A 15,928-nucleotide genomic window follows, 5' to 3' on the forward strand; every position below is an offset into this window, starting at 1 on the left:
AAGTGACTGAGCCATCCAGGCATCCCTATATATTAATTTTTATTGGAGATTTTATTTTTATTTTTTTTCCTAGGCAAAGAACTTTATTAACCTTGTTTCAAACTTTATTCCCAGGCTTCTTCAGCTTAATTAGCTGCAAAGAATGAATTGTGTATAAGCAAAAACTGTAAAGAGCTGCAGTGTCCAAGGGGCTTTGACTTAAAAATATTAGAGATGTAGATTTTATCAGATCCATGTACAAAATTTTAAAAAGCAGTCGTAATATAAAATAGCAGCTCCCAGTAACTTCTTCAAGTTTTATCTTCTTCAGAAGTTGACTCAATTCAGTTTGCTTCATTCTTGGAAGCTTCATCAAAATTCTCCACAAGATCTGGAACTTCATCATGATCATCCTCTCTGGTAGCAAGTGGTGCTTTTCCATCCACAGATTGTTTGGGCAGAGCTTCAGCCAGTCTTCTTAAACTAGTCAGACTGTCTGCACCGAGTTGGTTTAAGATACTGGGTAGCATTTCTGTCAGCTGCTTTGTCTCAGCATGGCCTGAATGGTGAAAGTGTTCACGGCCAGCAACGCCTGAACTTCGGGGTTGTTAAAGTGGATCACTGGTCCTTGGTTTGTGAACATATTCACTTCTTCAATACCAGAGATATTGTTTACCCCTAACTTCTTTAAGGAGAGCTACAGTTGGGGCACCTGGGTGGCTCAGTCGTTAAGCGTCTGCCTTCGGCTCAGGTCATGATCCCAGGGTCCTGGGATCGAGCCCCGCATCAGGCTCTCTGTTCAAAAGGGAGCCTGCTTCTCCCTCTCCCACTCTGCCAGCTTGTGTTCCCTCTCTCGCTGTCTCTCTCTGTCAAATAAATAAATAAAATCTTAAAAAAAAAAAAAAAAAAAAGGAGAGCTACAGTTTTTTATCATCTGCTGTAGCCGTTCTATGAACCACCTTCTTCTTTTGGCAGGCAGTTCCTTTCCCACCAGTGCGCACTTGTGCTTGCAGTTTGGTGAGTTTCTCCTGGTTCATGAAAGTTTCTTTCATCTTGTTGGAGCGGAAATGGGACCGTGCGGGGGAAAAGGATTGGCGCTCAGGGGGTCTCGGGTGGACCAGCTGAGATTAGGTCTATTTTTATTTTTTTTTTAAAGATTTTATTTATTAGAGAGAGAGAGAGACAGAGCACAAGCGAGGAGAGGGGCAGAAGAAGAGGGAGAAGCAGACTCCCCACTGAGCAGGGAGCCCGATATCGGGCTTGGTCCCAGGACCCTGAGATCATGACCTGGGCCGAAGACAGATCCTTAACTGACTGAGCCACCCAGGAACCCCTGAAGATTTTTATTTTATTTTTTAAGTAATCTCTGTACCCAACATTGGGTGACTCACAACCCTTAGTCACATGCTCCACTAACTGAGCCAGCCAGGCGCCCATGTATATATATATATTTTAATAAGTGTACTCTTTAATCCCCATCACCTATTTCAGCTACTCCCTGTCTACCTCTTCTCTGATAACCGTCAGTTTGTTCTCTATAGTTAAGAGTCTGTTTCTTGGTTTGTCTCTCTCTTTTTTTCCTTTGCTCATTTGTTTTGTTTCTTAAATTCTACAAATAAAGGAGATCATATGGTATTTATCTTTCTCTGACTTATTTTTCTTTGTCTATATTTTCTATTTGATGAGTCATTGTCATCATACTTTCCTTTAATTCTTTAAATATAAATTCTTTTAAAAATAATTTCTTTTAGTTCTCTGAAGCTATTTATAATAGCAGCTTTGAAGTCATGCTAAGTCCAACATCTGGGCCCTCTCAGGGATAGTTTCTATTGATTATTTTTTTTTTCCCCTGTGTATGGGTCACACACTCTTTGTATAATTATAATCTCATAATTTTTTAGTTTGCCTAGACATTTTGAAAACTGCACATTTTAGATTATATATTGTAGCAGCTTTGAATTCTGATGCTATTCACCCCATCCCTCCCAGATGTGCTTGTTGCTATGTATTTGCTTGATTGACTTGCTTAGACTAATTGTGTGGAGTCTGTTTCCCCACAGTATGTAGTCACTACTCAGTTTTTTTTTGTTTGTTTGTTTTGATTTTTAAAAATTCTTGTTACTATTTTTAAGTCTGGTTTCCTGGGGGTCACTCTTGGGTCAGTGATTGATCAGAGGTTGTGTTTATATACCTTGAGCTAGTAAGGATTCCATCTTTTGCTGAGTCTGTGTGGCTTGGGGAATGTTTTTCAAGTCCAAGCAGTTTACAAGTCAACTTGACTTTCCTTTTTTTTTTTTTTTTCCCCCCAAATGTGTTTGCAAGGCCTTATGTTTAGCCAGGGATGTCTAGTCAATTTGGGCCCTCTTCAGTCTTTCCTGAATATAAGCAGCTTTGTACATGTACATGGCCTTGTAGATTACAAGGGATAAGTGGAATCTTAGCAAGGTCCACTTGCTGTCTCATTTCTTGGATTTTTCCATTAATTTTCTGGGTGGTCTTTAGTTTTTTTTTTTTTTTTTTTTAAAGATTTTATTTATTTGCGAGAGAGAGAATGAGAGACAGAGAGCATGAGAGGGAGGAGGGTCAGAGGGAGAAGCAGACTCCCTGCTGAGCAGGGAGCCCGATGTGGGACTCGATCCCGGGACTCCAGGATCATGACCTGAGCCGAAGGCAGTCGCTTAACCAACTGAGCCACCCAGGCGCCCTGGGTGGTCTTTAGTTTTGTTGTTTGCCTTCACCAGTGTCGTGACTTCAGGTGAGCTCTGATGTTGGCTTTCCTAGGTTTTTGGCCCCTGAGGTTGGAATTGTTTTTGACTTTGTGCCTAGGCATGGAATTTTTACTCCTTCCAGCAGGGCAATGGAGCTGTCCAGCTGGGTAGAACTTCTGCACAGTGTAGCTCGGGGTAGGGATAGTTGTAGTTTCAGACTTTCTGCTGCAGACTCCACCTGTTCTTACTGAGATTCAGAACATTTTCTTGAGTTAATGCTTCTTATTTTGTTATGTGCCTCTGACAAATTCCCAGTCTTTACATGGTTGTTTTTGACAACTTTGTCTAGTTTTTTTTTTTTTTTGGAAGATTTTATTTATTTATTTGAGAGAGAGAGTGAGCGAGCGCATGCACACATGAGTGGGAAGGGGGCAGAGGGAGAGGGACAAGCCGAATCCCTGCTGAGGGTGGAGCCTGATGTGGGGCTCTATCCCAGGACCCTGAGATCATGCATGACCTGAGCTGAAGTCAGATGCTTAACTGACTGAGCCACTGAGGTGCCCCTACTTTGTCTAGTTTCATCATTGCTTGGGAATGATTTGCCAAGTTCCTCACTTAGCCATTTCTGAAGTCTTACTGATTGATCAGTTGATTTTTTTTTTAAAGATTTTATTTATTTATTTGGGAGAGAGAGAGAGAGTGCACAAGTGGGGGTTAGGGGCAGAGGGGAAAAAGAGAGAAACAGACTCTCCACTGAGCAGGGACCCTGACTTGGGGCTCGATGCCAGGACCCTGAGATCATGACCTGAGCCGAAGGCAGACGCTTAACCACCTGAGCCACCCAGGTGCCCCTGATCAGTTGACTTCTGACAAAGATGCAAATGAAATCCAATAGAGAACAGATAGTGTTTTCATTAAATGGTACTGGCACAATGGGACAGTCATAAGTGAGAAAATGATATATCTGGCACCTTATGTAAAAATGTACTCAAAACAGATCATAAACAAATGTAACACTTAACCTTCTAAAACTTCTAGAAGAAAACATAAGAGAAAAATCTTTGCAAATCATATCTCTCGGAACTTCTAGCCAGAGCATATGAAACTCTAATAGTTCCATAGTAAGAAAACAAAAAACCCAATTAAAAAGTGGGCAAATGACTTTGACACTTCAAGAGGACATATGGATAGCAATTGAGCACATGAAAAGATGTCCAACATCATTAGCCATTAAGGAAATGCAAATTAAAAACACAATCAGATGCCAATACACACCTATTAGAATGGCAAAATAAAAACAAAAAATGATACTACCAATATTGGCGAGAATATGGAGCAGCTGCAACTCTTATACATTGCTATACTTACCTATGTTCCAGTAATCCTGCTTGCATATTTACCCAGGAGAAATAGAAAACTTGTTACATGAATGTTTGCAGTGGTTTTATTTTCCTGTAACTGAACAGTGTTAGCATGTAGTAGTCTCTCCATAAATACTTGTTGATAAATGGAGGACTTACTGTGATTAGTAGTGATGTTGAGCTTTTATTTAATCTTTGTATTTTATTGGCCACTGATCTCTGTGACAGGCCAATGATACCTAAATATTAAGCCTTTCAACACATGATATGGCTATGACTGATGTGACAGTATATCCCAATGATACAACCAATTCTTTAAAAAGAAACTTCTTGAAGATAGAATCTCCAAACTTGAACATACAAAGACAGTACCACTGTATGTGGCACAATGTATTCTATTGAGATTTACATTAATTAAAAAAGATATTAAAGGAAGATGCATTTGACTCTCCCCCCATTTTTTTATAAGCCACTTTTTTTCTTTTTTAGAGAGTATCAGAATAACAATGTTTGCTCTGATACAGAAACATTTGGGCCCATTTAAAGATCTGTGGCAGAGGCTGCAAATTGGCAGCCATTGAGTGAATTTGACTCATAGATGTGTTTTGTTTGGCTTATACAGTATGGGTGAAATATAAGATTGGGATCAGCATTTCACTTACAGTAACAAGTGGCTGGGATTAAGTAGCAATTACGCCTTATGGACAATGAATGTGATCTCCCAATTTGCCACAGCTCCCACTGTTCAGTTGACCCAATAATAAGGCCAAGTGGGGGTTACCATATCATTGTTCTTGTGCTTTTGTTTTTCTTAAGCCCCTCATTTACTTATGATGCTTCCCAGGCTGTGGTATTTCATGATGATAGACTAAATTTCAAAGATCTAAAGATGTTAAAAAAAATCTGCCTTATCACTTGTTAACATGGTTATTTTCTTAATTTAGTGTCTTCATTGGCTCCTCTGGCATGGAGCTGATATCGCACAAGTAACTTTGAGAGGTTGGACAGCAGCTCACATAGCTGCAATCAGAGGTCAGGATGCTTGTATGCAGGTAATAACAACTTTGGCTACTTTTAAAAAATCAATACATTTAATAACTTTAGCATAGTTTTGTTGGGCTGTTGCTTTTATTCTAATAATTTGACTCATAGATTTAGTTCTTTGTCTTAAACAAGTATTTATTGAATTCCATGACTCAGATATTTGGTACCAAATACAGCTTAAACAAATTGTGTAAGTCTGGGGATCCTTTTATCTCTGAAGTAATTGGCTATTGATGGGTTGTTTTAAAGGGATATCACAGACATGACCAGATTATCTCCTTAATAGCTTGTCATGCCTTCTTACTATGGAACTATTATTTCTTATTTAATGTATTTCCTGGCCAGAATTTCACATTAATATGTGCAGGATCTAGCTTATTAGATTAACTAGATATAATCAATATACTGAAATAGACTGGAATTTGGAGGAATACAAAATTGTATAAGCAAACAGTTCCTGCCTCTAAGAAGCCTGAGATTCTATTTGGAATAACAGGCTCTCTACTCAGTGAATTACAAAATGATACAAAGTATAGTCTATGATTGAGGCCCTAATGATTAGAAGGAGATAGAGAAATCATTAATGGAGGCAATAAGACTTCACTAAGCCAAAAAGAACAGGTTGATTTCAGAAAGTTAAGTAGCAATGAAAAATGATTATCATTTTTTATGTGTGAATTACAGTTTCCCATGCATCACTTCATTTAATACAACAATCTTATGAGTTCCCCTTTTTATAGATAAAGAATCAGATTCAGAGAGTTAAGTACCTTGTCTAAGTAAGTGACAAAACCAGGATTTGAACCTAGATTTTATTCTATTAATCTCTATGCTGTAATTCTATGTGAGGTACTTGAATTGGAAAAATTAGGTGTGTTCAGGGGATAAACTATTATATGAGTTTGACTGAGTTGTAGATGTTTTGTTGTATACTGTTATGAATTAAGTTTGGATAGCCAGGTATGTAAAATGTCTTAGAAGTAGAATAAAGATTCATTTGTATAAGAGAGTTTTTATATGTGTACTAATATATACTCTTACACATACATGTAACACACATACATACTTATGCATACATACACATGCACATGAACGTTAACAGAGGAATGAAGTAATGAAAGCAGTATTTCAGGAAATTATTCTAACAAGATATATCTGGGATTACCTAGGATGAGACAGTTTGAAGGCAAGAAGAGCAGTTAGAGACTTTTGGTGTCATCACTAACCCCAGAGGGAGAAATTAGGTGGTGACAGTGGGAAAGAAATAAAATGATTGAAGACCTCTTGCAAAGCAGGAGTTGACAAAGTAGAGTGAAAATTTTAGAGTTTTGAGGCAGAATGGCAGATAATAATGACACTACAGATAAGGAAATCTGAAAGGCAAGGGAGATAGGGGAGCAAAAATGTTGAATTCAATTTGGCACATGTTGTTTAGGGGGCTTATAGGTCATTTTGGTGCAGAAGGTCCAGGCAGTTGAAAAGGGTGCTGAGACAAAGATTTCAGGAGTAATAAAGTATAGAGAAGAGAATAGAGTATTGAAGATTGAATGTTGAAGAATGTTACTAGTAGTGATAGTAGGAAGCAGAGAAATGAGTAAAGAATTCAGAGGACAAAGTCAGAGATCGGAGAGCCAGGATGCATTGGGCTGTACAAATGAAGGAAGAAGTGTTAGGCCGAGTGTCAGAGTTATGGGATGAAACTAAGGGAATGCCATTGGACTTGAGAGCTCACTATAGGGTGAGGTTTGCTGTATTTCCATGCAGTGGTAGGGATGGCACCTTGTTTGCAGGTCAGTTTGAAGTTGAAACATTGAGGTATTAATTTGAGAAGTAGGCAGTGAAAGAGAAAATAAAATAGTAACTTTAGGGGACATTCAAGTCAAATGAAGCTTTACGTGATGCTTTCCTTCCTCTAAGCATTAGATCAAACCATTCCCGTGGCTCTGATTGTCCTTTTCTCCCTCAAAGGGATCTTTTCATTCTCAGAGATGTTGTGGTATTTTTTGGTACTATACTGTGTAGTTGTTGAATTATCAAGGACTGCTTTATATAATTGATTATCATTGTCTCTACATATGTCCTAATTCTCTAAGTTGACATGTCTTCATATTCCTTGTAGTGATTCTTAAAGTCCAGTAAATACTCAGGGTATGGTTTGTGATGATTATTGACTACTTTGCTAATTAGGAAGACTTCTTAAAACTCTTGATATGAGTTATGATGGAGTCTTTTGCTAAGATACTGGTAAATACAGGCTGGTTAAAAAAAGAAGGTCTGAGGGAGTAAAACTAAAAAATATTAACTAATAATTCTTTTAAACAGATTACTCTGCTTTTGAAATAGTGAGTTTACTTTTCAGTTTATTAGCTTAGCATTAAAGTATTTAACTTAGTGATTATTAATCTCTGTTTCTGAAAAGTGTGCCTTATAAATTGTATGTACATGAGTGAAATCAGTATTATAAATACCTCCTAGGCAAGGTTAAAAAGGATCTCAAGCATTTTCTTAGGATTAGCTAAGAATTTCTCATACTTTGTTTGTGGCACATGTATAAGAACTTATATAATGTAGCTATAGGTTGATAAATTGCTTGCCTATTACATATCTGCATTTATGATTTAACATATTTATGTACACTCACTGTTATTTCTCTATTTTTAGGCTCTCATAATCAACGGGGCAAATCTGGCAGCTCAAGATGATCGTGGATGCACTCCTTTACACCTTGCTGCAACACATGGACATTCTTTCACTTTACAAATAATGCTCCGAAGTGGAGTGGTGAGAGATTCCTGTTAATATGTGAGAATGTGTAATCATATAGATGGAATAGCATTTGGTAGCCTAGTTACCTCTCCCTGACTTTTTAAATCCCTTTTATGACTTGGGGGAAGTAATTTGATCTCTCTGTTTAGCTTTTCTGTCTTAAAACATAGGAGCAATAATTTAGATAAAGCTTCAAAAAAACCCCAGTTTAACAGTACAAAGTATTTCAGAGGCTGTGGGTTCTTCATGTCAGTTCAGAGTTTAACTGGGAAGATTCTGAAGCTTCCAAACACATCTCAACCAGTGATTGTAAATCTTTCTGAATTTCTGTGTGTTTACCTATTTGTTTTGTAACTTATTTCATACACTAATTTAGAAAGTGATTTTTTTTTAATTTTTTTTATTTTTTAAAATTTTTTAAATTGTTGTTAATCCCCATACATTACGTCATTAGTTTTAGATGTAGTGTTCCATGATTCATTGTTTGTGCATAACACCCAGTGCTCCATGCAGAACGTGCCCTCCTTAATACCCATCACCAGGCTAACCCATCCTCCCACCCCCCTCCCCTCTAGAACCCTCAGTTTGTTTTTCAGAGTCCATTGTCTCTCATGGTTCGTCTACCCCTCCGATTTCCCCCGCTTCATTCTTCCCCTCCTGCCATCTTCTTTTTTTTTTTTTAGAAAGTGATTTTTATCTCCAGAAATTCCATTCATTGTGATATTTATTTTCAATATTACGCAGTGGTTGTAAAAAAATAACTTATAAGAAAAGAACTATCTTTATTGAAGACATTATGGTAAGAGTTGGTGTTTCTGTAGTTAGAGAAATAATGAAGGGCCTATTAGGTATTTTTTTTATTAACTCTTTATGCTTTCAGGGATATGATTGGATCATTTGAATCCATCCCTTTCATTTTATTGGTCAGAAGCCTGTGACCAGTAAAATGATTAGTTAAGTTCCCTTTTTTTGTGTGTGTGTGAAGATTTATTTATTTATTTTAAAGATTTATTTATTTATTTATTTATTTATTTATTTATTTATTTATTTATTTGAGAGAGAGAGAATGAGAGAGAGCACATGAGAGTCGGGAGGGTCAGAGGGAGAAGCAGACTCCCGGCTGAGCAGGGAGCCTGATGCGGGACTCGATCCAGGGACTCCAGGATCATGACCTGAGCCGAAGGCAGTCGCTTAACCAACTGAGCCACCCAGGCGCCCCTATTTATTTATTTTAAAAGATTTATTTATTTTTGTTAGCGCGAGAGAGAGAGCATGAGTGGGAGGGGCAGAGGGAGAGGCAATGGGAATCCCAAGCAGACTCTTTGCTGGTCACGCAGCCGCGCCTGCGCCTTGATCCCACAACCATGAGCTCACGACCTCAGCTGAAACCAAGAGTCAAATGCTCAATGGACTGTGCCACCCAGGCACCCCATGACTTATTTATTAATTTGAGAGAGGGTGGGGCGGGGCATGGTGGAGAGGGAGAGAGAACCCCAAGCAGACTCTGTGTTGAGTGTGGAGCCCAACTTGGCCAGATCCCGTGACCTGAGACCACGACCTGAGCTGAAACCAAGAGTCAGGCACTCAACTGATGCACCCACCCAGGCACCCCTAGTTAAGTTCCTTTTTAAAAACTATTTTTATGGATCAAGTTACATTCTTTTTTTTAAAAAGACTATTTTATAAAATTTTATTAGTGCCTTATTAGCTCATATGTTTAAATCAGTGGTAGTAGTAAATTTTTCTACTACATTTATTGTTTGCCTTGTATTTTTAAGAGCAGCCTCCAATTTTTATTTGCAGAATTAAGCTGCTAGACTTACTGTTTCTCCTACAAATGGAAAGAAACTGAGTTCTTGTGAATGTTACCTCTAGGATCCCGGTGTGACTGATAAGAGAGAATGGAAGCCTGTGCACTATGCAGCTTTTCATGGGCGACTTGGCTGTTTGCAGCTTCTCATTAAATGGGGTTGTGGAATAGAAGATGTGGACTACAATGGAAACCTTCCAGGTATTCACAAAAGCAAATGTTTTGGTTTTTCGTTAATGTAAACTTTTAAATGATTGATTGTGTTTATGAAATTTAAACTGTCATCATTCTAACAGTCCAGAAAACTAATTTTTTACTCCTACACCTGTTATGTACCTGTCATATGACTTTCTTTCTGGAGCCATGCCAGCAAAAGAGAAATTGGCAAAATTGAACTTGGATTTACTCTTCCCACCAGCTATTTCCTTCATCTGCTGTCTAGTTTATTATTTTTTAACTTCATACAGCTCCACCCCCCAGATTGCTATTTATAAAAAATAGTATAAATAGTGGACACTAGCGTATTTGAGTTAATTTGCTAACTGCAGTTGGCTAGTCTGCCATTAGCTGGCCAGTTGAAACCTATACTCTAAACACCCTGTCTTCTTCCAAGAGGTGCTGTAGAAATGCAGAGGAGGGATAGATCATAGAGTGGAGTGAGGATTACTAAAAATAATCCTTGAATTGTGTCTTAAAAGAATCTTAAGTAGCAAACAAATGAAGTGAAGTCCAGACAGAATGATATGAACAGGTTTAATCAAATCACTCTGTTGCTTAAAAACTTCCGAGATTGCTGAGGAGCTCTGATTTCTTAGCTTGGCATGCTGTACCTTCCTAATTTGGCTATAACCTACCTCCTTGGCCTCATCTTCCATCCCTTTACACTGCTGTCTGGGAATGTTTTACTTCTTTCTGAAGTACATCCTTTAGTGTTCATATAGTAAAGGTGTGTTGGTATGAATTCTTAATTTTTGTATATCTAGAAATTACTGTTTTGCTCTTATTATTTTTTAAAATAAATTTTTAAATTGAAGTATAACTATTGAAGAAAAGTGCCCATTTCCAATGCACAGCTCATTGAATTTTCACAAATGAGTACTTTTCTGTAATCATTAGCCGGATCAAGAAATGGAATAGTCTCTTCATGTCCTCTTTCTGGTTACCAAGAGTTTCCAAAGTTACTTACCTTGACTCCTAACATAAAAATTAGTATTTTTTTTCTTTCTGAATTCTATGGGATAAAATAATACACTCGTATTCTTTTGTGTCTGACCTGATTTTCCACAATGGTTGTTATGAATTTATACACCCACGAGCAGTATTTAAGACTTTCAGTTGCTCCATTTTTTCATTAATACTTGGTATTTTTAGTTTTTGTTTTTTGTTTTTTGTTTTTTTTAGTTTTAGTCGTTCTTTTCGGTGTAATACTTCATTGTGGTTTTAATTTACATTTTCTTTGATTAAAGATGTAGAACATCATTTTTTTTCTGGAAGTTTGGACCTCTCTCTCTCTCTCTGTTTTTTAAAGATTTTATTTATTTGACAGAGAGAGAGACAGCGAGAGAGGGAACACAAGCAGGGGGAGTGGGAAAGGGAGAAGCAGGCTTCCTGCCGAGCAGGGAGCCTGATGCGGGGCTCGATCCCAGGACCCTGGGATCATGACCTCAGCCAAAGGCAGTTGTTTAACCAACTGAGCCACTCAGGTGCCCCTCTTTTTTGTTTTTAATTGAAGTATGGTTGACATACATGCTATATTAGTTTCAGGTGTACAACATATTGATTTGACAATTCTATATATTACTCAGTGTTTATCTTGATAAGTGTATTATCATCCCTCACCATACATATTCCCTATGTTGTACTTTTAATTTCCATGACTTACTTATTTTATAACTGGAAGTTTGTATCTCTTAATCTTCTTTACCTATTTCTCCCAGCCCTTCAACCCTTCTCCCTTCTGGCAACCACCAGATTATTCTCTGTATTTATGAATCTGTCTCTTTTTGTTGTTGTTGTTGTTTAGATTTCACACATAAGTGACATCATATGGTATTTGTCTTGTGTCTGACTGATATCACTTAGCAAAATACTCTCTATTCCATCCATGTTGTTGAAAATGGCAAGATCTCATTCTTTTTTATGGCTGAATAATATTCCACTGTATATATATCTCTATAAGTATCTTCTTTTTTTTTTTTTTAAAGATTTTTATTTATTTATTTGACAGAGATAGAGAGCACAAGTAGGCAGAGAGGCAGGCAGAGGGAGAGGGAGAAGCAGACTCTCCACTGAGCAGGGAGCCTGACGCGGGGCTCGATCCCAGGACCCTGGGATCATGACCTGAGCCGAAGGCAGACGCTTAACCGACTGAGCCACCCAGGCGCCCCTATAAGTATCTTCTTTATCCATTCATCTATCTGTGGACACTTAGATTGTTTCCTTATCTTGGCTACTGTAAATAAGGCTGCAGTAAACATAGGGGTGCATATATTTTTTTGAATTAGTGTTTTCATTTTCTCTGGGTAAATACCCAGTAGTGGAATTACTGGATCATATGATATTTCTATTTTTCATTTTTTGAGGTTCCTCAAAAAAAAAAAAAAAAAAAAAGAAAAAAAACCCCCCTTTTCCACAGTAGTTGCACCAATTTACATTTGCACTAACAGTACATGAGAGATCCCTTTTCTTCACATCCTCTCCAAAACTTATTTCTTTTTCTTTTCGATGCCAGCCATTTTGACTTGTATGAGGTGATATCTCATTGTGGTTTTGATTTGCATTTCTCTGATGATGAGTGATGTTTAGCATCTTTTCATGTGTCTGTTGACCATCTGTACATCTGCTTTGGAAAATGTCTATTCAGATCCTGTTCAGATTCAAATAAAATTATTTGTGTTTTTAGTGTTGAGTTATATAAGGTCTTTATATATTTTGGTTATTAACCCCTTATTGGATATCATTTGCAGATAACCTCATCCATTCAGTAGGTTGCTTTTTTGTTTTGTTGATGTTTCCTTTGCTGTGCAAAAGCTTTTTATTTTGGTATAGTTCCAGTAGTTTATTTTTGCTTTTGGGTTTTTGTTTTGTTTTGTTTTGCCTGAGGAGATAATATCCGTAAAGATGTTGCTAAGGCCCATGTTGAAGAGATTACTGCCTGTGTTTTCTTTTAGGAGCTTTATGATTTCAGGTCTCACATTCAGTTCTTTAATCCATTTTGAGTTTATTTTTGTGTATGGTGTAAGAAAGTGTTCTAGTTAAATCCTTTTGCATGTAGCTGTCCAGTTTTTCAGTGCCATTTATTGAAGAGATGGTCTTTTCCCCATTGTATATTCTTGGCCTCCTTTGTTGTAGATTAGTTGACTGTGTAATTGTGGATTTATTTCTGGGCTCTGTATTATGTTCCATTGATCTATGTGTCTGGTACCATGTTGTTTTTATTGCTGTAGCTTTGTAGTTATTCTTGAAACCTGGGATTATGATACCTCTAGCTTTGTTCTTGTTTCTCAAGATTACTTCAGCTATTTGGTTTTTTTTGTGGTTCCATTCAAATTTTAGGATTATTTGTTCTAGTTTTGTGAAAAATACTGTTGGTATTTTGATAAGGATTGCATTGAGTCTGTAGATTGCTTTGGAGAGTATAAACATTTTATCAATATTGATTTTTCCAATCCATGAGCCTGGAGTATTTTTCCATTTGTTTGTGTCATCTTCGGTTTCTTTCACTGTCATCTTATGATTTTCAGAGTACAGGTTGTTTTTTTTTTTTTTTAAGATTTTATTTATTTATTTGAGAGAGAGAGCACATGAGAGGGGGGAGGGTCGGGAGGGTCAGAGGGAGAAGCGGACTCCCTGCCGAGCAGGGAGCCCGATGCAGGACTCGATCCTGGGACTCCAGGATCATGACCTGAGCCGAAGGCAGTCGCTTAACCAACTGAGCCACCCAGGCGCCCCAGAATACAGGTTTTTTACCTCCTTGGTTAAATTTACTTCTAGGTATTTTATTCTTTTTGGTGCAATTATAGGTGAAATTGTTTTTTTAATTTCTCTTTCTGCTACTTCAGTATTGGTGTATAGAAATGCAATTGATTACTGTATATTAATTTTGTATCCTGCAACTTTACTAACTTCATTTATTACTGCTGATAGTTTTTTGGTGGAGTCTTTAGGGTTTTTTATATATAGTATCATGGCATCTGCAAATAGTGACAATTTTACTTCTTCCTTACTGATTTAGATGCCTTTTATTTTTCTTACCTGATTGCTGTGGCTAGGACTTTGGGTACTATGTTGAATTAAAGTGGTGAGAGTGGACATCTTTGTTTTGTTTCTGATCTAGAGGAAAGGCTCTTAGGGGGTGCCTGGGTGGCTCAGTTGGTTGAGCATCTGCCTTCGGCTTAGGTCATGATCCTGGGATCCTGGGTTTGGGCCCTGCATCGGGTTCCCTGCTGAGCAGGGGGCCTGCTTCTCTTTCTCCCTCTTCCTGCCACTCCCCCTGCTGATGAATAAATAAATAAAATCTTAAAAAAAAAAATAGAAAAGTTCTTAGTTTTTCAGCATTGAGTATGATGTTGGCTGTGGGTTTGTCATATATGGCTATTATGTTGAGAAATGTTTCCTCTCCAACCACTTTGTTGAGAGTTTGTATCATGAACAGATGTTGTCTTTTGTCAGATGCTTTTTCTGTATATAGTGAAATGACCTTAATGTTTTTATCCTCCCTCCTGTTAATGTGATGTTTCACATTGATGAATTTGTGAATATTGAACCATCCTTCCTTCCTGGAATAAATCCCATTTTATTGTGGTGAGTGAGCTTTTCTTTTTTTTTTTTTTTAACTTAATTTTATTATGTTAAAATAAATTTATTATGTTAATCTATTATACAATACATCATTAGTTGTTGATGTAGTGATCCACGATCCATTGTTTTTATATAACACCCAGTGCTCCATGCAGTTCATGCCCTCCTTAATACCTGTCACCAGGCTAACCCATCCCCCCACCTCCCTCCCCTCTAAAACCCTCAGTTTGTTTCTCGGAGTCCATAGTCTCTTATGGTTCATCTCCCCCTGTAATTTGCCCCCTTCAGTTTTCCGTTCCTTCTCCTAATGTCCTCCATGCTATTCCTTATGTTCCACAAATAAGTGAAACCATATGATAATTCACTTTCTCTGCTTGACTTATTTCATTTAGCATAATCTCCTCCAGTCCCATCCATGTTGATGTAAAAGTTGGGTATTCATCCTTTCTGATGGCTGAGTGATATTCCGTTGTATATATGGGCCACATCTTCTTTATCCATTCATCTGTTGAAGGGCATCTCAGCTCTTTCCACAGTTTGGCTATTGTGGACATTGCTGCTATGAACATTGGGGTGCATATGGCCCTTCTTTTCACTACATCTGTGTCTTTGGGGTAACTACCCAGTAGTACAATTGCTGGGTCATAGGGTAGCTCTATTTGAAATTTTTTGAGGAGCCTCCACACTGTTTTCCAAAGTGGCTGTACCAACTTGCAATCCCACCAACAGTGTAAGAGGGTTCCCCTTTCTCCACAACCTCTCCAACATTTGTTGTTTGTTGCCTTGTCAATTTTAGCCATTCTAACTGGTGTAAGGTGGTATCTCAATATGGTTTTGATTTTAATTTCCCTGATGGCTAATGATGATGAACATTTTTTCATGTGTCTGTTAGCCATTTGTGTGTCTTCTCTGGAGAAGTGTCTGTTCATGTCTTCTGCCCATTTTTGTACTTGATTGTTTTTTGGGTGTTGAGTTTGAGAAGTTCTTTATAGATCTTGGATACCAGCCCGTTATCTGTAGTGTCATTTGCAAATATCTTCTCCCATTCTGTGGGTTGCCTCTTTGCTTTGTTGACTGTTTCCTTTGCTGTGCAAAAGCTTTTTATCTTGATGAAGTCCCAAAAGTTCATTTTTGCTTTTGTTTCACTAGCCTTTGGAGATGTATCTTGAAAGAAGTTGCTGTGGCCGATGTCAAAGAGGTTACTGCCTATGTTCTCCACTAGGATTTTGATGGATTCCTGTCTCACATTGAGGTCTTTCATCCGTTTTGAGTTTATCTTTGTGTATGGTGTTAGAGAATGGTCGAGTTTCATTCTTCTGCATGTGGCTGTCCAATTTTCCCAGCACCATTTATTGAAGAGACTGTCTTTTTTCCATTGCATATGTTTTCCTGCTTTGTCGAAGATTATTTGACCATAGAGTTGAGGGTCCATATCTGGGCTCTCTCTTCTGTTCCATTGG

General features: G+C 37.8%; 1 protein-coding gene and 1 pseudogene across 1 annotated transcript in view; one reads left to right on the plus strand and one right to left on the minus strand.

Annotated features, from left to right (window-relative positions):
* Positions 1-15,928, plus strand: part of ANKRD42 (ankyrin repeat domain 42) — a 74,937-nt gene that overhangs the window by 7,508 nt on the left and 51,501 nt on the right. Inside the window, exons 3-4 of the mRNA XM_034995645.1 lie at positions 7,754-7,873; positions 9,734-9,869. Coding sequence (XP_034851536.1) covers positions 7,754-7,873; positions 9,734-9,869 — 256 coding nt within the window. The remainder of the gene's footprint in view (positions 1-7,753; positions 7,874-9,733; positions 9,870-15,928) is intronic.
* On the minus strand, positions 310-1,379 carry LOC118004326 (annotated as a pseudogene).

Source organism: Mirounga leonina, unplaced genomic scaffold (assembly GCF_011800145.1).
Source record: "Mirounga leonina isolate KUSES-001 unplaced genomic scaffold, KU_Mleo_1.0 Mir_92, whole genome shotgun sequence".
Lineage (NCBI taxonomy): Eukaryota > Metazoa > Chordata > Mammalia > Carnivora > Phocidae > Mirounga > Mirounga leonina.